At 38.0% G+C, this 24,436-nt stretch overlaps 1 protein-coding gene across 1 annotated transcript; it reads left to right on the top strand.

Annotated features, from left to right (window-relative positions):
• The first annotated feature begins 3,438 nt into the window (after positions 1-3,438).
• LOC139718998 (dnaJ homolog subfamily C member 21-like) lies at positions 3,439-19,409 on the top strand. The gene is made up of 17 exons (XM_071630438.1): positions 3,439-3,544; positions 3,948-4,076; positions 8,417-8,505; positions 9,162-9,287; positions 10,728-10,901; positions 11,089-11,139; positions 11,763-11,842; positions 12,772-12,893; positions 13,240-13,321; positions 13,959-14,210; positions 15,098-15,229; positions 15,800-15,914; positions 16,300-16,309; positions 17,040-17,190; positions 17,924-18,085; positions 18,559-18,604; positions 19,212-19,409. The coding sequence occupies exons 1-17, from the start codon at positions 3,439-3,441 to the stop codon at positions 19,407-19,409; spliced, it is 2,025 nt and encodes a 674-aa protein (XP_071486539.1).
• Positions 19,410-24,436: the final 5,027 nt, after the last annotated feature.

Consider the following 24,436-nt stretch of genomic DNA (forward strand, 5'->3'; position numbering starts at 1 on the left):
CTATCTATCAATCTCTTGATCTATCCGACTGTATTCCATCCATCAGTAGATTGGGGAAGGCTTCCATAAATTGACATTGAGGAAACACTTCACTCTCTCAATGTCTTTCCATAGCCTTGCTGTTAGTGCACTCGTCCGTTCGTGTTTGTCAAATATAACTCCCTCCCGTCTGTGTAATTATACCAATTCACTATCTCCATATACGTCATATGCATTTCCCTGGTAACGCGGAATACGATTAATCGACGACATCTCATAAACGCTGAGCATCCCTTTTGAGAGGGGAAAATAAAAACTAACGTGAGGATGCATATTTATGGCATATAGTCCTTGTAAAAGATAATATTGGCCTAACACTTGTCTGTTCACGGACTGTGGTAAAAACTGCAAGATCCTGTGTCTTCTCCTTTCTTTTCTTTTTTTTCCACCATGACGCTTTATGACTAGAGAACATGAAGAGTGAAGTAAAATTACAATAACGATTAAACAAAAACAAAAACTGGACGTCAAATGCCTTAGCCCGAGAGCTCCGCAAAAAACATATATCCAAACAAAAATGCACAAACACACACACACACACAAACAAACACACACAATGTAATCAACCCAAGTTGTCCAAAAAGGCGGCCTTCAGTGTATATTATAGTAACTCTGGTTTCTTTTCATACGAAATAAAAGATACAGTGTAAATACTAAATTGAAACGTTGCACTCTTTTGAATTTGTCGAGAAGTGAATTAGTTTATCAAGTTACGAACATCAGTTTTTTTTTTTTGAAAGATGCCATTTCATATGTCATATCCTACCATTCTAACTCCCATCATGGTAAAATAGTTCGTTCTCATTATTGTATCTTTGTTGGCAAATAATTTTTCGTCATGAAAATGATAAATGTAACAAAGAGAGAACAAGATGAAAGCATGACCATCAATCATTTTCTGGTCTACTGAGTAAGCACAGAAGTGTTAGGGTTCACGCATGAGGCTATTTGTACTGTTTAGTGACAGCAACTAAAGAAATTGTATGTTGTTGTTGTTGTTGTTTTCTTTTCTTGCTTGTGTGTTGATGATATCGATAGTTCATTCAAAGGGCACTAAGAGGCAGCAAACATAGTTATTGCAGACACTGTCAAACAGATTGTATTCTAGTAATATGCTTGAAGTTTCTTCAGGGAGGTGGACCTCCCTGTTTTCTTCTATCTTGTCCATTTGTTTACCGGATCTTGTCTTTGTTTATCTGTTGTTTTGCTTTTGTACTGGTTTCCTTGCTTGAAACCCGATACTGCTTTTGATTTAAACGTTCTGCGTGATAATCAACTGTGTGCAATAACATAAATTTCAAGGGTTACAAGCACAGGTCATTCTAATCATGCTGCAACGGGTTAACCCCTTTATGTGCCAACGAGTCGAATGTGCACAACTCTCGCACGTAAACCTATACGAGCAGGTAGTATCACTGGTACACAGAGGGTTAAGTGATGCATTCAAGTTGTATAATTTGCCGAGTACATAGTGATACAATGACACTCCTAAGTGATATAGTTTTAGTGGAGTACATGTATTCTAGTGATACATTCAAGTGGTATATTTTGGTGAAGAGTTCTAGTGGTCTGGTGGTACAGGTGTATATTCAAGTGTTATCAGAAGTCTATTCCATCAGTGGGCTATTCAAGTTATTATCTTCTTATAGTGATATAATCTAGTCATAGTGCTAGTGGTTTATTTTTTATTCAAGTGTTACTTTTTAATGACAGATACGTGTGGTATATTCTAGCGGTATATATCCAATTATTTAAGTGGTATATTCTGCTTGGTATATTGTAGTGGTCTAGTCAAGTGTTATACTATAGTCTACAGATACATACTACGGTATCAAGTGGTATGCAAAACTGCAAGTGGTATGCAAAATTGGTATGTCTAAGTGGTATATTCTAGCGGTGCATTCACGTGGTGTATCCACGTGGAATATTACTATTGATATATTCATGGTATTATATTCTAGTGACACAGTATCCAAGTGTTATGATGTTTCAGTGGTATAGGCCTAAATTGTAGACCTACGTCCACGCGATGTACATACAACTGGTAGTATAATATTCAAGTGGTTTTTATATATTCCAGTGATATAGGCATATTCTATAGTGGTGTATTAGTGGTACAAGTGGTATTAGTATTCTGGTCGAGTGTTATAGTAGTACATACACTCGGTGTATCCACATGGTGTTAAATTCTATTGGAACAATCACGTGATATATCCACGTGGTATAGGCCTGTATTTCATTGATATGCTATACAATATGTAGTATCCAAGGGCTATATTTTAGTGGTATACATGACTATTGTATAGCTCCCCACTACAATTGGTATAATAAGGTGATAGTGATTCTGATTCCACTTAGACATGATTATAACACTTAGATATCATCCATCATCCACTGCTCGGGAATACTACCCGACTTAAGTCAAGTAAGTCATTCTCGTGATATATTCTATCATAGTATATATTCTGGTTGTCTTAGGGTGGTGCTTTCACTTGCAGTGTACTGATAACCACGTGGTATAACAGTGGCATCAAGTGGTATGGACGCTGGCAGGCCTACATTCACTTGGTATATTCGCGTGGTATATCCAAGTGGTATATTCCAGTGATATATTCCAGTCGTATATTCAATAGGCGGGTATATTCCAGTGACCAGTGGTATATTCTGGTTATATATTCTAGTGGTGCATTGTAGTAGTATCATAGTAATATAATTTTAGTGGTATATTCCGATCACAATATTCTAGGGATATATTCTGTAGTGCAATATTCCAGTGGTGTATTGATCCAGCGGTATATGACATATATCTTAGGAATGTATTATGGTAGTACACTTGTGTGCTGATGTTACAATAAGTATCATTCTTATTACCAACGTCATGGTTTATGTAATGATTGTAGGTCTACCCGTCCATGTTTTCTCTTATTTTCATGCCAAAGTGTTTTTTTTTTCTTTCTTTCTTACTCATATCGATATCTTCACAAACATGATTATCTTAGAAAACGTTTGTAACAGTGGTGGAAATGATATCTCCTGTTGACATTTTTAAACAGGTAGCATAATAAGATTGCTCGTGTGTCTCGATACTCTCAGTGTGGTTATTATATTGTATTACAAATCCACACCTAAATCCAACAATGGAGCTAGGTCCAACTCAAAAATACTGTGATCGCATTTCGATAGATCATTATTTCGCAATCTATTTCTGCGATGTCGCAAAGCCATGTGCGCAGTTCGAGCAAAGGGGGAAAAAGTACACTGCACGCAGTGTAAGTTTCGATGTGTACTGACTGCTCACTATACTACAAGACGACGACGGCACACGGAACTGTGTATGTGCGCCGCAAACTTGATTGCAGAATTTCGTTCTTTTTTCTATTGTGAGGAAATAAAGGAAAGATGCCTGAAACAAAATGTTATTACGAGGTTCTTGGTGTTTCCAGAGACGCCGGAGATGATGAACTGAAGAAGGCATACCGTAAACTGGCTTTGAAATGGCATCCTGGTATGTTGGCTGAACAAGAAACCGGTCATTCGAAATTCTAGTCCCACTCGTGTTATTTTATGTTGGAAATATAAAATGTCGTACAAGTGGTATGAAAGTGTCATGATAAACTTGGAACAAATGCCCAAGCTAGATTAGCAGTTTCGATCTTACAAATTTCACTTGTACAGAGAGGGCCAACAAATTGAAGAAAACTCGTACCTCATATCGTCACCCTCTGGCTCTGCTTATCTTGCTTATCTTATGATGTTTTTCATCATGTTCATTTTACACGTAACATGATTTTGACTTGCGCTTCGCGCTTAACTGTACGCCTTTTAATTTTACCGTATTTGAAGTCTTTGTACTGCATAGTAGTGCTAGTAGGTCACGCCACTTCATTTTCTTCCAACTGTCTCAATAGATAAGAATCCAGACAATGTGGAGGAGTGCACGCGCTATTTCGCTGTCATCCAAAGAGCCTACGATGTACTTGGAGACAAGCAGGAGCGGGCCTGGTATGACAAACATCGGGAGGCCATCATCAGAGGAGGTAATACTACATTTTGATGTTTCGAATAAGACTTTCTCAGTTGGATAGAAATAAACAATTCCCTTCCTTGGCCATAGGAGGGCTAATTGATGCGCATGAAATCTCATGTAATATGTGATCCATTTCCACAACTCCAGAAGTGTTTGATAAAAGCACTTGCAGGTTTACCTCGGCAGTGGTATTGTGATAAAATTACAAATCATCAGTGAGAAAAATTTCACAGTATCTCAATGTCAATGTTCGTCACTTCTTGTTTTCAGTTTTGAAAGTTGCACATCGCTGCATTTGCCCATTTACCCATCTTTGCAATGAAAAAACAAGCAGACAAACAAACACATGAAGTGAAAACAAACTACCCAACTTGGGTTATCATTTCTCACTTGGATTCATATGAATACAATTGTTATCATGGTATGGCATGATATCAAACAAAGGGTGCTCCCATTCATTTTCTAACACTTTGTTAAATGTAGATGTCCAAAAAAGGAAACAAAATGAAATGAGGGATATCGATCCTCATTCATTGTGATCTTTTGTGATGACTGATATGGCAACTGTAAGTGAAATTTACTACTAGACTAAATTACATCATACTAGCAGTTGCAGCTCAGGAACAGTGTGAGACATTACCGTTTTAACTCTTAACGTGCCATGGTCGCCGAACGGCGACCTTAGTCCTGACGTGCCATGGTCGCCGATCGGCGACTAAAAAGAACAAGAAAAGCATTGATCATTGAAGTTCTTGTGGTACTGTAATGTGTTACACCAAGCAACTGCCAATGATATGTACTGGTAGCTGATTAGTATAGCCATCGTTTCCACTAAAAATATGAGCATGCTTACATTGGAAAGTTTTGAGTAAATACACGATTTTTCAGCTAGTTGTATTTTTTTTTCGCGTCGGGAAAATCCGCAGCGGGCGCACCCTCTGCGAGATGTGTATGGGTCAAAAGTCTCATAGGTAAACCACGCGTGTGTGTGCTATTGAATCTGCGTGTATTGTCTATGCGGTTCCACTTGCATTGTTCCGCTTGGACGCTGTCCTGCGGGAAGCTGCTTTGATTTTGTCCCTCACAGAGGGTCAGCTTAGGTTCGTCAGTCAAGTCTTTCATCCTTTTGTTTTGGTGAATGTAACTAATCGTCCCCACACTAGTAAAGGAATTGCACGTGGACAAAGGCCTGCCGATTTCAATAGAGTACGCCCGCCCGCAGTCCGCTTAGACAAAAGGAGGATTAGCAGGTTCTTCCTTCTCAGGTGGACAAAAGACACTATTCCAGAACCCGGGACTATTGCTTTAGTTGCAAATACAGGATCTGGGACTAAAGGACTCAGATTTGGGAATGAATTACTGAGGCAAAAAGAGAAATTGCCAAGACAAAATAAACTGCTAGTATCTTTGGAATCATACAATTCTAGAAGACAATTTTGTTATCATTTGAAAGAGGAGATGTTGCTCTAAAACTTTCTCACAGAGTCAAGGGAGCGTTCCATTGAAGAAAAAACACGACTGACTCTTTTTTTCCATACTACACGAAAATCTTCAATAATTTTTTTTGATGTATCAATTATTTCTGCAATATTTCAGGTTCAGATAGATATTGTGGCAAACTGACTGCATGACACGAAAGAACAAACATTTCTTGATATATGTTGTGTAGAACTCAATTAAACAAGGAAAAGTAGAAATTACGCGGTGCGTAAAATATGTCCCCGCCGGAAGTAGCATTTAGTAGCAAAATGTACAATATCGGTAAAAAATCAAGGTCAAAGGTCAAAGAAGTCAAAGGTCAAAATTCTGTGTAGGAGTTTTGAAGCCCTCACCTAGTGCCATCACAAAAAGCAAACGGAATCGAAATCGGGTTAGAAATGGCGAAGGAGTAGCATTTTGTAGCCAATGTACAATATAGGTCAAAAATCAAGGTCAAAGGTCAAAGAAGTCAAAGGTCAAAATTCTGTGTAGAAGTTTTGAAGCCCTCACCTAGTGCCATCACATAAAGCAAACGGAATCGAAATCGGGTTAGAAATGGCGAAGGAGTAGCATTTTGTAGCCAATGTACAATATAGGTCAAAAATCAAGGTCAAAGGTCAAAGAAGTCAAAGGTCAAAATTCTGTGTAGAAGTTTTGAAGCCCTCACCTAGTGCCATCACATAAAGCAAACGGAATCGAAATCGGGTTAGAAATGGCGAAGGAGTAGCATTTTGTAGCCAATGTACAATATAGGTCAAAAATCAAGGTCAAAGGTCAAAGAAGTCAAAGGTCAAAATTCTGTGTAGAAGTTTTGAAGCCCTCACCTAGTGCCATCACATAAAGCAAACGGAATCGAAATTGGGTTAGAAATGGCGAAGGAGTAGCATTTTGTAGCCAATGTACAATATAGGTCAAAAATCAAGGTCGAAGGTCAAAGAAGTCAAAGGTCAAAATTATGTGTAGAAGTTTTGAAGCCCTCACCTAGTGCCATCACATAAAGCAAACGGAATCGAAATCGGGTTAGAAATGGCGAAGGAGTAGCATTTTGTAGCCAATGTACAATATAGGTCAAAAATCAAGGTCAAAGGTCAAAGAAGTCAAAGGTCAAAATTCTGTGTAGAAGTTTTGAAGCCCTCACCTAGTGCCATCACATAAAGCAAACGGAATCGAAATCGGGTTAGAAATGGCGAAGGAGTAGCATTTTGTAGCCAATGTACAATATAGGTCAAAAATCAAGGTCAAAGGTCAAAGAAGTCAAAGGTCAAAATTCTGTGTAGAAGTTTTGAAGCCCTCACCTAGTGCCATCACATAAAGCAAACGGAATCGAAATCGGGTTAGAAATGGCGAAGGAGTAGCATTTTGAAGCAAAATGTACAATATAGGTCAAAGGTCAAGGTCAAAGGTCACAACTGAAATTCTGTGTAGAAGTTTCAAAGCTCCCATGTAGTGCTATCATATAAAGCAAACAGAATTAAAATTGGCTCATAAATGACAGAGAAGTAGCAAATTGAACATTTTGATCACACACGGACGCACAGACAGACAGACAGACGGACGGACAGACACACGGACACACACACGTACGGAGCCCGTTTCATAGTCCCCTGCTCGAACTCGTTCGGCGGGGACAAAAAAGTCAATAGTTTCAGAGATATGGCGGTTTTAAATTTCATTGTTAGTCCAGTTTCAAAACGTTCTGGCATTAGGTAAAAACCTCTGGCACGTTAGGGGTTTTGGGCCTGGCACATTAAGAGTTAAGATCATATTTGTCCCTGCCGAACGAGTTCGAGCAGGGGACTATGAAACGGGCTCCGTACGTGTGTGTGTGTATGTGTGTGCGTCCGTGTGTGATCAAAATGTTCAATTTGCTACTTCTCTCTCATTTATGAGCCAATTTTGATTCTGTTTGCTTTATATGATAGCACCACATGGGAGCTTTGAAACTTGTACACAGAATTTCAGTTGTGACCTTTGACCTTGACCTTTGACCTATATTGTACATTTTGCTACAAAATGCTACTCCTTCACTATTTCTAACCCGATTTCGATTCCGTTTGCTTTATGTGATGGCACTAGGTGAGGGCTTCAAAACTTCTACACAGAATTTTGACCTTTGACTTCTTTGACCTTTGACCTTGATTTTTGACCTGTATTGTACATTTTGCTACAAAATGCTACTCCTTTGCCATTTCTAATCCGATTTCGATTCCGTTTGCTTTATGTGATGGCACTAGGTGAGGGCTTCAAAACTTCTACACAGAATTTTGACCTTTGACTTCTTTGACCTTTGACCTTGATTTTTGACCTTATTGTACATTTTGCTACAAAATGCTACTCCTTCGCCATTTCTAACCCGATTTCGATTCCGTTTGCTTTATGTGATGGCACTAGGTGAGGGCTTCAAAACTTCTACACAGAATTTCGACCTTTGACTTCTTTGACCTTTGACCATGATTTTTTACCTTATTGTACATTTTGCTACAAAATGCTACTCCTTCGCCATTTCTAACCGATTTCGATTCCGTTTGCTTTATGTGATGGCTTCAAAACTTTTACACAGAATTTTGACCTTTGACTTCTTTGACCTTTGACCTTGATTTTTGACCTTATTGTACATTTTACTACAAAATGCTACTCCTTCGCCATTTCTAACCCGATTTCCGCTGCAACAAACTCATTGATGCCAGTCCAAAGATTTAAACTTCCGGCGGGGACATATATTACACATCGCATAATTTCTACTTTTCCTTGTTAAAATTGGCATACATGTAGTTGATTTCCTTGTTTTGGCTTTGAGCAGTCTGTAGAGTCGTTCATCTTTTCTTTTCTACCCTCTCTTCTTCCCTTCTTCTTTCATCTTATTGGTTATAGGATTTGGTGAGGACTATGAAGATGACTTCCTTAACGTGATGGAGTTCATGAACCCTTCGGCCTACACTGGCTTCGGAGATGGCAAAGATGTAAGTGGACTGTGACGTATGCCAGCTCAATGGCAGGCTTGGGTTTCAAACTAGCATAGGTGGATCTTTTTGCCAAGCAGTCATATAAATTGCAAGCTGTTCATCAATGTCTTATTATGATATAAAGGCATTTCTGGGAGATTTCATTTTGTTAAAGTTACATTGACATCGTATTGACACTATCCTGGTAAAAAAGTTGTACACTGTTGCAGTATTTTTCTTGCATTGTGGTGTCATTTGAATGGATTTTTTATTTTTTTAAATATATTTTTAATATCTAGTGATGATGGAATGGGAGAAATGGCATTTCATTACCTAATCAGTAAAAAGGTATCTAGGAAACAATGTAAATTTGTATTATGCCGTTAAACTAAAAGTTAGCTTACATTGTACTTTCGGACAATTGAAGTTGAAACTTTGCTATTCTCTCAAGGTAGTAACTGATGTCAGTAGGAATAAGTCCTTTGGGATATTAGGGTATACTTGCCCATGGTAGTGTAAAACCTTAAACAGACTACAATAAAAACGTTCCTTTTCAGTTCTTTTCTTCGTCGTAAAGACATGAAAGTTTAATTCCATTTGAGGATGATTTCTCTTGAGTTGTGTCCGACTTCAACAATCAGCGTGCTCTCTGTCTGTTTGGTTTTTTTTCCCAGGGATTTTATGCAGTATACCGTGACATCTTCTTCAAGATTACAGAAGAGGATCGTCGATACATGGAGGAGGGTGACCCAGAGGCTAATGCACCGAGCTTCGGTGACTCTCAGAGTGACTATGATGAGGTAGCGACAATGATTTATATGTGATGCTGTGAATGTTAGCATTTTCACTTGTGTACGTTTGTAGCAAGTGCCTTGTGCAGTGAGACTTTGGGTAACATTCTGGTTTTCAAAAGAGTGTGTAGGATGAGGCCCCCATGCAAGTAAACACCCCAGTGTTGGCTTTCTGTTTATCCTGAAGTAGCCTTTACTCGCACACATTTTGTAGTCTTTAAAAAAAGACTCCGCTCATTATGGCTTTATCAAGAATCAAATACCTGTCTATGTAGCATGGCACAGTCTCAAGTTACCATCATGTAAGGATTACCATCAGTATTGGGAAAATTGTTATAAACTCATTCATCACATTTTTGGTTGAAGATGCCATCAAAAAACATAAGAACATGGATGAAGTGTTTTGGATTCTTAATAAACCAGGCAGGACTTGTTTGAAGATTTGACAAATGATGTTTGAATGCCAATGTACACCTTTGATTAAAGGACAAGTTCACCTTCATAAACATAAGGATTGAGAGAATGCAGCAATATTAGTAGAACACATCAGTGAAAGTTTGAGGCAAATCAGACAATCCGTTCAAAAGTTATGAATTTTTGAAGTTTTTGTGCAGTACCCGCTGGATGAGAAGACTACTGCAGTGTATGAATAACTTAGATGTCACATGCGTACAACAATATAAGGAAAATATAAAGAGAATTTCACAAAATTCCATCTTTTGAAAAAAGTACACATTCCCCTGACTCGTTACCAACAAATAGTATGGGTAATATTATTCCCCCTGCCTTTAGAAAGAGGCAAGTCAAGTGCTCTTTTATTATGCAAAAAAGTGAAAATATGTTGAATTTTCTTTTACATTTTCTTTATACTGTTGTACGCATATGACTCACAAGCTGTAGTAGTCTCCTCATACAGCGGTTCCAACACAAAAATTAAAAAAATTCATAACTTTTGCATCGATTGTCCAATTTTCCTCAAACTTTCACTGATGTGTTCTACTAATATTGTTGCATTTTCTCAATCCTTATGTTTATGAAGGTGAACTTGTCCTTTAAAACAAAAACAAAAACAAAAAAATGATGAAATATTGGGATGGAGGTTTACGGCTTGCACCCATTATGTTGCTGGAGGTAAAAAGAAATGGCCTTGCATTCTCTTCACTGTCCATCAAACAATAATGAGAGGAGCAGCATGATGTAGATTCTTTCAACATTCGTACCTGTGAACGAAGCTGTATACAGTATGTGTGAAATTCAGTTCACAAATAAATTTCCTAAATTTTTAGTCAGCACACATTTCCCTTACAAACTGACCATGAACTGACAGTACTGATTCTTTTGTAAGCATATCAAATATTGATTGAAGTTTACTTTCTTGAGTATCAATCTGTTATAGATTTAAGCAAATTACGCAGGGAATTCAGTTGGTGTTGCCTTTTTTGCCGCCAGGTTGTCCGTCCATTCTATGCCCACTGGCAGAGTTACCGTACAGCGAGATCCTTTGTGTGGGCAGAAGAGTATGACACGCGTGACGCTCCGAACAGACGCGTAGCACGCCTCATGGAGAAAGATAACAAGAAGAAGCGAGAGGCGGCCAAGAAGGCATGGAATCAGCAGGTTCAGGTGAGACACTCTTGCAAGCAAAGATTACCATCGTCATGTGTGTATGACATCACTAAATTCATCCTTTTGCCCTTAGAAATGTTTGCATTTAAAGTATTTGTAACAAAGTCTTTCATCCTTTTTGTTTTTGATGAGGAAAGAGGAGCCAATAAAAAGTATAAAGTTTTGATTTTTCTTATCTCTGCAGCTTCTTGTGTCCTACATACGGAAGAAGGACAGGAGAGTGCAAGCACACAAGGTAAGCGCTGTACCCAGTCACAAATTCTTTAACTCTTTAGCTCCCAAACCAGTCCATGTTGCCTCTCGTGAAAATGAATAAACCACCTGTGTTTGTGCATGCGTGCGTGAGGTGCAGATTTGTGAAAAAGTATGCCTTTCTTTGTGTTGCTCATATCATTCGCACATCACCCTTCTCCATAGGTTAAGTTCTGTACATGTGCGATCAGTTGTCTAATTTGATGCATGAACACACATCCTTTATGAACTATGAATGTGGGTATTTTGTACAACCTCGGTCGAGTCCGACTATAAACCAAACGATATGATTGTTGGACAGATGTCATTCACTTCTTTGATATCGCTTCTATTACAAGTGTGAATTACTTGGTGTGAAAGTGAAAGTGTATTATACCCAACAGCCATCTGTATCGGAGTCCAATATAAATACATAGAAGCATATTTCACTTTCAATTCAATAATACAAATGATGTTATGAATTGCTTTACAAAATGTACAAAATGATATGATAAGGTATGCAAGTGAAATGTGATATCTTATCTGCATATGATGTGCTAAACTTTGGTTACACAACTGTGCCTTTTTTATGCTAATGCTTCTTTGGGTTTTTCTGTCTTTCGATAGAAACTGATGGGAGAAAAAGCAGCAGAAAGAGAGCGACTTGAGAAGGAACGCAGAGAGAAACAGCGGAAGCAGAGGGCAAAGTGAGCTGCATTCTCTCATTTCATTATGGTGTCTATTGATGACATATTCACTGTCAATAGACTTCAGTCATACTGTATCTATCTGTCTTTGATGCAGATGAAGACTTTATTTTATGATAAACTATAGATATCTTGTTTTTCGTGGGGGGGGGGGGGGGGTGGGAGACATGGAGGGAATCTGGATGACATTTCGTCATTTTGATGAAAAGTTGACAAGCATGACGTTTTGTTGCAAATTTTTGTATGAAGATCAAATACAAGAAATTATTTGAGCCCGCAAAGAAAGGGACCATTCATTCATTCGTTCGTACGTTCGTTCGTCCGTCCGTCCGTCCGTCAGTCAGTCAGTCAGTCAGTCAGTCAGTCAGTCAGTCAGTCAGTCAGTCAGTCAGTCAATCAATCAATCAGGTTTATTAATATTACTGCCATGGCAGCCAATAGGCTTACTTGCGAAGAACAATGTAGAAATACAAAAATTTTAAGTTAAAAATATGTACAGTACAGTATTTAAAAAAGAAACAAATTGCAAATGAGTCAACTAATGATGAGGAGACCAAAAGAAAGCCAAACAATTCCAGTATATACGACACCAAGAATGGATAGAATTAGAATTCTTTGAAATTGAAATGATAATCACATTACTATCCTTATTAGATAAGTTAATGGTAGTCCTCAATCCTTTCTTTCTTCAGTTAATAAAAAAATCAGCTAGTGTTAGTCCTCAAATCTTTTTTTGTTAAGTTTAAAAAAAATCAGTCAGTGGTAGTCCTCAATTCTTCTTTCTTAGTTAAATAAAGAAAATAAATCAGTTTGAGTAAGCCCTCGATTCTATCTTTGGGTCCTCCCACCCCCCCCCCCCCCCCTTCTCCGTTTGTGAGTCTGGGTCTCTACATGCCAACAGTAGCATTTTTTGTGTCCTGTCAACACAGGGAGTATGAGCAGCTGGCTGCGGAGGGCCAGAAGGCTATGGAGGAGATGGAGGAGGAGTTCAGGGCAATGGAAGCGACGCTGGACGACGAATTTGGGGCAGAGAGTGAGGACCAGAGCACAGGTACGAGTTTTGAACCCACGACCTCCTGATTGCTAGACAGGCATCACATCCACTGCACCACCAAGCTTGGGCCCGATTGCCAGTGATAGTTCTGATCCCTCATGGCAATGAATACTGCATGTTCATTCAAATTTACAATTTCTGCTTCGAAACAAGAATTACTAAAATTTTGTTATAAGTGACACATTTCCTATTCTTTTTTTTTCTAATATCATTTTATGTATTTGGTTATTAATTCGTATTAATTGACTATTGATATATGTGTATTTATTTATTTATTTATCACTCTATTATTTTTCATCCATACACGAGTTAATTTTTATTCATGATCATTTTCAACAAACAGACTCACAGGAAGAGGAGGTTGAAGAGGATCTTGATGACCTGTTCTGTGTGGCGTGCAACAAGAGTTTTAAAAGCCCCAAAGCGTAAGTTCAAGTCATCAAGCAAATTCATCATTCAATTATCAGTCACACTTGTAATGTTAGTTATAGGAGATATGTTAGACAGATGTAAATTTTTTACTAAGTATCTGGGCAGTTTTTAGTTTAATCCTGCTCTATCAATGGTGATGAACTTTTTCTTTTTTAAGTTAATCTCACATCAAAGCTAAAATTCTCATTCTCAAAATATATTTGGTGCATTATAAAAAAACGACAACAGTGAAGCATAGGTATATTGTGAGGTTTTTGAAAAGGTTTGGTATTGTATGAATACGAAGATAGTGTACTGTTGCAGTGGTGTGTGTCAGTTGTAGAGCTGTGCCAAAGCTATTGACTGCTAACTTTAACAGATCTAGGGCCCGTTGCATAAAAGTTACAATTATGGTAAGTTTGCTATCCAATGGTAACTACCATGGCAACAATACTCACCAGCCAATCAAAATCAAGAATTCCAATGAAGTTACCATTGGATGGCAAAGTTACCATAATTGTAACTTTAATGCAACGGGCCCCTGGACATCAGTTTGTGGATGTTCTGGGCATTGAAGGAATGGTGCCCTCAACCCCCTTTTCATTTCTTTTCTCTTTTCTTACCACATTTTCTTTTACTCCTTTCTTGCAGTTTCTCTAACCACGAGAACTCCAAGAAGCACCGGGAGAACATGGCCCTGCTGAAAGCTGAGATGGAGGCGGAGGAGGAGGCGTTTGCCGGAGAGGAGCAGGAAGTGGAGATTGGGGAGGAAGAAGGAGAAGAAGAAGGGGATGGGCAAGATTTGGAAGGAAGAGATGGGGAAGAAGCAGAGGAGAGACTTCACAGCGATGATGAGGAGCTGGTAGAGATATCTGTGAATGGCTCAGGACAACCGAGGAAAAAGTGAGTTGCTGTATAAATGGCGCTCCCACTACGACGAACATGGTTATTACAAAATTTTGTTACAACGCAGTAAAAATTAAGGTCCCAAAGTTATCATCATTAACCCGTTGAGGACGGTTTGATTTTGCTACAACACACATTTCCCATAGACGCTTGCCCGAGTATACTCGGGACTCGTCCCCAACCGGTTAAAGTCTATGGTGTAAAATTCTCTTCAGCTATAATGGAATTTTGATTTAATGAAGTTAAACTTCCCGTCCTGAGGACTTTGTTATAATGGGAGTCAAGTGTATACTATATATTTTTTAATCCTCCAGAGATTAATTCAACCTGGACCATCTAAATCAATTTGATAAGGTTTCTTTCCAGTTTAAGATGAGAGAGAATTCAACTTTTCAATAAAGTTTTCATAAAAGAGTTGCTTTCCACAGTTGGTTTTCCTAATTGTTGTTTTAGGCTTGTAGAAGTGTAATAAGATTCTTAATGAAGTGCAGTTTCTGCAATTGTGGCAAGTTGATGTTGATTATGGTTGACGTTTACTAATGGAGCATCGCCGAGATACATGTCACAAGTAACAGATCAAATCCTGTTGGACATGATATTGATTTCTCATGTAAATGCAGGCATGGCACTTTTTTTGTAAAGTATACTTTATTCTTTAAAAAGTAATTGATTGATTTTCGTGAAAAAATTAATATTGCAGTGCTGAGATAATTTAACTAGATGTCTCTCACTTTATGTTGTATCTCAATGTAATGTTTGGAAATGTTGCACTCATGTAAACTCTTGTTCTTGTTTGTCAATCCTCTGAGACAAGACTTTTGTTGTTTAGATATTCATATGATCGAGCCCAATCGTTTTTACTCAATAATTCTCTCTCATCACAGACTGACCAAGAAGCAGAAGAAAAAGAGGAGACAGCAGGCTAAGGCAGACGAGACAGAGGAAGTGGAACCTGACCTTTGCCCTCCTGACAATGACAAGGAGGCCGATGAAGAACTGGAGAACTCCAGAACTAAGTATGTTTAGTTTCACCGCATTGTTTGTTGTTGTGGTTGTATATTTGTGGTGTTTGTATGTGTGTGTGTTCTCTGAAAATTTGCATGTTTGATGTTCTTGCTTTGTTGGCTTGAGGTGCATCAGTATTCTTTTTTGGCCGAGTATGGTCCTGTAAAAGACTTACTCATTTTGTGGCAGGTCTGAGTTGGTTGTTTTCAGGAGCGCAGTCATCCAAGATAGAATAGCAAACAGCACAGTGCAGTGCACAGCAAACCACTGTAGGTTTGTAGGTGTGTGCATCTATAGCTTTTGTATTATGCATTTTGTCTGTGTGCTTTATGTATGTTTCTATTCAGTTGTAAAATTGAACTAAACATGAAGAAATGTATCTGTCATTAAACACTTACAAATATACTGGTTTGACAGAAACTTACTGTCCAAAATCTGAATTTGAATCTCAGAGGTAATCATGTTCCTTGTTGCCCATCACCAGCAGGTGTAATGAAGTAAGAAACTGTGTCACTTACAGATCTCTATGATCATTTTTTTTTTCTTCAAAGTTTGATTTTGTTTCTGTTCTTTTTGTTCAGGTTGTCTAAGAAGCAGAAGAAGAGGAGAAGGCAACAGGCCAAGGCAGGAATGGAGGAGGACGAGGATGAAAAGGCTGGACCTTTAAAAATTGACGAGAAAGAAGATGCTAACAATGTTGACAAGGCCAAGTAATCAAGGAATACACCCATATGTCCACTAGCGTATTCACAAATATTATGTTTATGATAAGAAATACACATAATTGTTCTTTTTAATCTGGGCCCTTTTTGTCCAAACTTGCAATGATTTGAAAGCTTATTCCAATTACCATGAAACACTTGTCCATTGTTTATGACACATGTAGTTGACTGTGGAAAGAGAATACATGTAGCGCTTGACTGCTTTCACACAAGTGGATTACCACCTGTCTGTTCTCTGTCGACCTATAAAAAGGATCTCGTTTGGGGGCATTGGAGGCTCTCGCAGAATTGCGGGAGGAAAGGGTTAACATTTATAGGGGAAAACTCTATCAGATGGATAATTTTACACTTTTGCTAAGAAACATGTTGGTTGTTGAGATTAAGATGTTTAATAATGGTTTATTTGTTTTTAATGTAAGGAATGTTGTTATACTGTACAAAGTCAAACAGGTACAGAATGTTTGGCAAAACTCCAGTATCTACTGTAGCATGGACCATGATATGATATCAAACACCTGAAGTCTATGTGATACTTTACCTAGTATCAAGAGTTTGCCAGAATGATGATAATGATATTGTCTTTTAGTTGTCCAGGGTAGCCTCTACAGTGTTAACACTGCTCTTCCAGAAGATCCTACCACTTTTATTACCCTCTGACAGCATTGTCAGGCACCCATTTATACACCTAAGTCTAAGGGAAAATTATCAACAAAACATTTTGTCCAAAGGTAAATGCACCAGGCAGGACTCAAATTCTGGCCTTCTGTTTTCAAATCCTTGGTCTTGTCTGCAATACCATGGTGCTCCCTTGCATGTGTCTATAAATATGTATAATATACCCCAAAATGATATATAATATGATTATACTGTGCACTCCAGTTCTAACAAGCACAGTTATAACGAAATTTCGGTTACAACGATATAAAAATTCGCGCGTCAACATTATCCGATCTATGCTTTTTATTGTTTATTTGTTCGGATATAGTGAAATTTTGGTATAACAAAAGAAAACTGGCGGTCCCGAGGACTTCGTTATAACAGGAGTCCACTGTATATTACATATAATCATACCCAAGAAAAATGTGTGATGACCTGGAAGACAATTCACTCTTTACCAAAGTGTCCGTTTTCGTCATCTTAAGGCTTTCCAAGAAACAGAAGAAGAAGAGGCGGCAACAGCGTGAGATGCCGGGAGATGAGGATGAGGAGGAAAATGGGGAGGAACTTTTCAACAATGTGCAAGACGACAAGTAAGCATGCACATTCGTGTGAGATGTTCATCGTATTCAAGCAAAATTGTATAGCTTCAAGTAACAGAAAGAGATGGCTTACAAGAATAGCATATTTCTATGTCATAATGAGCTGCAGCTGTTTCATAAATTCTTCAATTTGATTGCCTCTTGATGGCAGTAGTAACAAAAGGCAACTTCAGCTTCATTTAATGCATGATTTCACAAATAAGGCCCTAACAGTGACTATATGATATAGTGAGACAGCATGAAATTTGCTTTGTGAAATGTAAATTTTACTGAATCTGAGTGTGAAATCACTTGACTGGAATAAAACATTGGTTAAACAGGACGCATTCACTAACTCGCGTACAAAATAGAAACTTTGTATAAAATTCATATTACTGAATGAATCAAGTTCAATTGATTTGACACACTGTTGCCAATAGTATTTACAAACATGTGACCAGTTACATCCCACAATCTACGTGCAAAGAGACATAGAGATATGGAACATGGGATTTACAACAACTACTGTATAACTGGACAATGCATTGCATAGTCCACCAGCATGCCGGACTTAGCCACACCTAAACTTTAGCCGAGCACTTGTAGGTGTAGCATAGACAGTTGCTTAACTGGGACAAAGACCTAATACCCATGAGTCACCCTGATCAAGCAGTGGTGATTATATTTCAAGGAGAGGGTCACATTTTTAGATCGTTTTCTCTTCTTCAAAATTTTCTTGTCCCAGGAAGGGGAAAGTAGAAGAAGACAATCAAAGAGATGACGATATGGAGAAGATACCAGAGGAGACACTGGATCCAGACAGTCTTGGGACTGATGTGCAAGAGAGGTTGCACATTGGGGAACCTGCCGATGAAAGCTGCCGAGATCCAAGTCAACAACAGTCGAGGTGGGATTCTATGCATCTTTATCTTCACTCCAAATTAGTCCATTTACCCCGTTCAGAATGATTTTAGTATTGAAGCCATGCCTACTGTTATTACATGGTTGGCTGATTTCACTGTATATGAATATCAACACATGGATTAGATTAGAAAAGCAGTATTAACATATGAATCATTAATATTTGTATCTCACTGTCCATAACAGTCTAAAGGAAATGAGGGCTATTGTAATCTTGCACGAACATATAAGCAAGCGTCATAAAGTAGCGATAATGTTGAAACTTACTTTACATACTTCTGTCCAGGAACTTTGAGTTCTCTCTATCCCTCTGAGGTAAACTGCACCCAGGTCTTTATTTCATAAACATACATGTAGGTGACTGACTTTTGATATAATTGATTATTACAGATGTTATATATTGTTCATTTTATTGTCTTGTATGTTTGATTCTTGTTTTATTAATTTTCAATCCACCAGACATCAAACAAATCATGAGAGGAATCAAGTTCACAAGACAACAGAGGTGAGCATCACAAATCTTTCATTTCAGAAGCTATTACTAATAGGGAGAAAGAGAGAATTTTTTTTTCTTCACCTCACAACTTGACAGTGTTCACAATTCTGTTGTATGATCATGCATGTTTTCCATCAGTGTTTCTTTGTTTTACCAGTTTGTGTTATTTTTCCTCACAATATACTGTAAGTGCAGATGATCACTATAAAGTATTGTTGAATGTTGATGGTGTCCGAATAAGTCAACAACACAGAGTCCACTTTGTTTCTGATGAGTTTACACCACAAAATGCCACGGGCTTCAGATGATTTTCTTCATGTACAGTGGACTCCCGTTATAATGAAATCCTCGGAACCGGCAATTTTCTTTCGTTGTATTGAAATTTTGTTGTAACTGAACAAATAAACAATGAAAATACATATAGTGGATAATGTTGCGGCCTGAATTCTTACTTTGTTGCAACCGGAATTTTGTTATAATCGTGTTCGTTATAACGGGAGTGCACTGTACATATATATGACATATGAGATGTGCTATCATTAACTTTAAAGAAGATCCGGTTACATTTATATTTCGCCTCACTACTCCTTTTCCTGCTCTCCACTTTTCGCTACAGGCTTCCACATCTTCAGCCGAGCACACCTGCCACACGTGCTCTTCACACTTTTCGTCGCGGAACAAGCTGTTCAAGCACGTCAATGCCACGGGTCACGCTCTCCGGCTACCCACCGAAGTCGGCGCGTCAAATCACCCCTCTGCCCCAAAGGGCTCCAAGAAAAAGAAAAGACAGAGAGGGAGATATGAACTAGAATAATGGATGCCACAAACCTGCCATATTTATACAAAATATTGAATTGGTGTCTGCTGACTTGCCAAGCTGGTAGTTTGGTTGCTGCAGCATCAAACTCTTTCAAATATTTATGATAAAGAACAGCAGAGCATCAGCCACACTGCAGTTTAAGAGATGGAATAGTTTTGGTTGAGAAACAAAGCAGAACAAAATGGTCCTAATTAAAGGTAGGACTCAACCTTTATAAGGAACACTTTGTTTTACTTTGTTTTTGGATATCTCAGCCATTTCAAAACTGATTTTCATCAAGAAAGCATTTAATTCCTCTTACAATTGTGTGCTCTTTAATATTTCATATAAGTGGTTTCTAATTACTTTGCAAAAAGTTGAAATCTGAATCCCCATCTCAAGCAAAACTATACCATCCCTTTGAAGTCTCATCCCCTGTATGCCTCAATCCAAACATCCAAATGAAAGTTCACTCCACGGAAGTTGACCCAATGAAAAGTGAATTCAAACAAACAGTACATAAGACATTTTTCACAAAATTTGGACAATGGAAAGTAAGGCAGTTAAGGAATTTCAAATCTTCCCATGCTTTTGGGAACAGTATCTGGAGTGGCAGTCATATATGCAAATTAGATGAGATGATATCATAGCCCCAGAGGGCTCCCCTTTGATCTGCCAACAAATGTTCACTGAAATGCCATTCGGCTTAAAATGAATTCAAGAAGATGAAATTATGTCCTCCACATGAAATTGTTGTAGGGGTTTGAGCAGTGATTATGTTGTGAGGGAGGCAAATCTGTTGAAGTACAGAGAAAGCCACGGATTTATATATATATACTGTAGGAACAATCAATGGGAAAATCATGATGCAGTGAAATCCTGTCTAATTTGCACAGTGACGGTGACAAAATATCAGGCTGTTTTGTGCTAACACATGAAAATCTCAACAAAATTCTGCACACTTTTTTTTTTCAATTATAATGAACTGTCACTACAGTATCCAGCCTGATTGTAATAATTACCACAGTCAACTTGAAGGCATAGTACATCCTGCATCATTTTGAACATGAGGGACTATTGCATGTGAAGATCTGTATGCAGTGACTTGCGTGGAAGTTGAGATTCAGGACACCAAGGCCTCCAAAGACTATTGAATTCAATGTATTAGATTAAACACGAACAATAATCTCTTATGATCAGTTTGTAAACATCCTGTTAAGCTTTTCTGGATGTGGACAGGATGAGACGATTCAACATTTATGCAATAATCAGTTTCAAGAATATATTTTTTTTTCCCATCATACACTTGTGTCATTTGATCAACATGCCAAAGAGAGGGGCTGCCAGAGGCAGATTGGTTTTTAGTTGTCTTACAAGTCAAAGCTTCTGTTCAATTTCACAGCAGAGTGGAAACTCGATATAAAGAGATCTGATGTTACAAAATACACTGTAACTGATATAACAAGCTAATTTCTCCTGTCCAATTAATTTATTTCCTTTGTTTTGTATTAATTACTGACTACTGATATAACAAAATATCTGATATAAAGATGAAATTGTCTTGGTCCCAAAGATCTTGTTATATTGAGTTTCCACTGCATTTTTCTTTGGCATGCTACCAGTAGTCCACATTCTGGTATTGTTGATTTTGATCTTACAGCGTAGTTTGAGCATCTCCTTTGGGCAAAATGGGCAAACCCAGAGCTTCCAAGTCTCCCGATTCTTTACAGGCACTCCCTGAATACATATGTCTTGAAATATCTGTCTATGTGGTGACAAAGAACATAGTAGCTACCCTTTTGATATTACTTTACCCTATTAAGGTGCAGGTAACACAGAAAATGTCTCCCATAAAGCTTTGGAGATATCCTCAATTTTTATGTTTAAATGTTGGCAGCCCTGGAAAGTAACTACGAACATCAGGATATTGTGTCCTCCACCACTGTAACCTGTTGAGGACGAATCCCAAGTATACTCCAGCCAAGTGTCTGTGAGAAATGCATGTTGTAGCAAAATCAGCCCGTCGTCAACAGATTAATAATATGCTGTGTACAGGTGCTTGTACTATAGCAGTGTATGATGCTGTAGGTCTATGTATACGGGTACAAAGTCCAATAAATGACACAAACATTTGTCTTCACAAGAACTTTTCCTCAGGTATGATATGTCGATTGTAGCATCATTGTTTTATGAAATTCTGGCAGTCATGGTCGAGTGAAAGTGAAAGTGTGTTTCCCGGATGAATATCTGTTTAGAATGTGAAAGAAATACTGTATACGCTATAATTTTCGCGTACATAAATTTTCGCGAATTGCCGCTGTCACACATTTTCGCGAGTGGTTAAATTCGCGATTGGGGGATCAGAGAAAATATGAAGTGGCAAAGAAAGTGTGAATTTTCAACTTACTAGCAAATAAGAATGATACTAGTTATACACTGCATGAAAAAAAACTTACCGGTACCAAACTCTGCAAAGTAGTAAGTTAGAATTCAACATTTTTGAAGTGGTTAAGTCCATCGCGCTAGATTTCTGACGAGTGGTCCCCTTGCAATAATGGATTGGCTCTCTACAGTATTCGTAAGTAGACGTGGACGAGCGTAAACAAGCTTAGCCAGTATGGTCTGTTCGGTAAGCCGTGACATGGTATAGTACTGAAATGTTCGTATATCAAAGCAAGGGATTCATTTTGGAAGGTAATATTTTCGCGTGTTGTTAATTTCGCGAATAGCTCCCGACTCGCGAAATTCGCGAAAATAAAACCCCCGCGAAATATATAGCGTATACAGTAAAATGTATGTACTGTATATTCAACCTATACATGTAGACAAATGCACAGAAAGGGGGTGTCAATTTACCAAGCATTACAAATTTGTGTAATTGTACATTTGTAACAATCCTGGAAGTATGTATACATGTATGAGTGTTCTGTAGAATGGATGCTTTGTAAAACTAGGGTCTTAATGGCAACAGTCAACATTAAATCACTGCCACAGAAACTGTGTAGTCTCACATCAAAATAACTTCAGTTGACGATTTTCTCCCACTGAATAATTTTTAATGAAAAGTCACTTATCACATCAGTGACAATGTATAATAATACATACATGTAGTATGAAAGATTGTACAATGTACTAAAATAGGTCAGTTGTTCAAAATTGCTCTTTCGACTTACATCCGTAAGTGACACTGTCCCACAAATTACCATCTAATTTGCGCAAGACATTACATGTGTACTATCAGCAGGCAACTGCATGCATACTTTTCCCATTCTTTGCCACTTCCCCTATGTATCGCCTTCAATTCTCAAGATGAACTGTAAGCAGATGGCCTCCTGCTTTGAATTTCTGGGTTTAATTTATTTTGTCCTATACATGTAGAATGGAAATTTTCTATTAAGAGATTCAAAGGATCCAAATGGTATGTGTGATCAAACACTTTTCATGGTTGCAACAAAATATGACAAAATAATATCTCTTATATTCCAAGTATATCTGTTTTCTTCCTTAGAGAAACAACAAAAACGACTACTTGATGCAAAATGCAATTCCCTGCAATCGATGACATCTTTAGGTCAATTTTCCAATTATGAAGACTAAATAAACAAGAAATAGAAAGAGAGTAAGAGAAAGGAACAACAGGCTAACATAGAACTGAGATAAGCAATTTGAGTAAACGGAATAAATGAGCTCCTTACATCGCTGTGTTCTACTGTATGTATAGAAGCAGCTTCAAGCTAGTACTTTATAAACCATATATTTTGAAAGGTTTTTATTGTAATTTTGCAAGTCCCATGCTATTTGCAAATCTAGAAACAAGCGAAAATATTAAATCTGACCCGTCATGAATGCAACATGCACGCATACAGTTCTCCGTTCATTTCTGTACTTCCCCCATCGCAAATGAAGCCACTCATAAAATTACTGGAAAGTCCCTACAATTTGCGAAAAATAAGACTCACTATTATATCATGGTGTATACAGTAATCTAATGGATCAAGACATGCTGGAAAATACGGCAAATTTTGATTTAAAAAAATTCTTCCAACTGACCATCCCTTTAAAATCACCAGATTCATTGCAGCTCATAACAACACACTGATAAGAGTTGGGCACCAGCCTCTATTTCAACAATTTACAATTACCTCAACAGCCTTAAACTCTGATGCCGGGATTTTGTAGACAACATCTGCAAGCATTATATGAGCTTCAATAAAATACATTGCACATGTACAAGGAAAGGGGGAAGAAAAGAATATTCCTGGGAGTTTTTATAAAGCTTTGTTTTATCTATTGGTCTACAATTTACTAGTCGTCTTTAACTTTTCAGTTTGCTTTCTTAACAGTGTGTTATATGATCCCAAATCAAGGGCTGTTGCGCGTCTAAACAAGATCATTATTCAGGTGCGAGTTTCTTCACTTTGTCTCCCTCTAAAAATTAAATTTGTTAAGATCGCAACTGCTGATCTGTAAATTCATCATGTCACTGCCGGCAACCAGGGACAGCCTGGTGGTAGTGTCGCTGCCCGGAAAGCAGTAGATGACAGGTTTGAGTCCCACTGGTTCTTTTTCCGACATGTTTGTTGATTTACAGATCAGCAGTTGGGATCTTAACAAATTTAATTTGTAGAGGGAGACAAAATAAAGAAACTCGCACCTGAACCTTCATCCCTCTGAATAATATCTTTCTTTCATTTAAGATCATTATTCTATGATACAGTGAGTTGATACATATTTTTTGAGAGCTTTCATCACGCTTTGCTAATGAAACCTTGAATGATACGAGGCAGTTAAAACATTAGTATGTCTTACATGGTGACGTGTAAAAATGTATTCCCATCACAGAAAATAACACATGACCAGTAAATCATACGATTACAACAAACTTGTTTCCATTTGCTCAGCCTGTTTCTAGCTTTTGCTTGAATGAATGACCAAAATATGCCTTCACCTCAGATGCCTTCAGTACATAAATCAATGCCTCCAGTACAAGTTAATCTGCTGGACTTGATTTGCAGTGCAATTAGAATGTTCCTTTCACTCTC

Source organism: Diadema antillarum, unplaced genomic scaffold (genome assembly GCF_040938485.1).
Source record: "Diadema antillarum isolate AM-2024a unplaced genomic scaffold, OU_Dant_1.0 scf00000103, whole genome shotgun sequence".
Taxonomy (NCBI): domain Eukaryota; kingdom Metazoa; phylum Echinodermata; class Echinoidea; order Diadematoida; family Diadematidae; genus Diadema; species Diadema antillarum.

What these genes read in the sequence shown, in the direction of transcription:
- LOC139718998 (XM_071630438.1), top strand. Translation starts at nt 3,439, where the DNA reads ATGCCTGAAACAAAATGTTATTACGAGGTTCTTGGTGTTTCCAGAGAC. An exon ending in CATGGAATCAGCAGGTTCAG is followed by an intron (nt 10,902 to 11,088) that starts GTGAGACACTCT and finishes TTATCTCTGCAG; the next exon opens with CTTCTTGTGTCCTACATACG. An exon ending in AACAATGTGCAAGACGACAA is followed by an intron (nt 17,191 to 17,923) that starts GTAAGCATGCAC and finishes TTCTTGTCCCAG; the next exon opens with GAAGGGGAAAGTAGAAGAAG.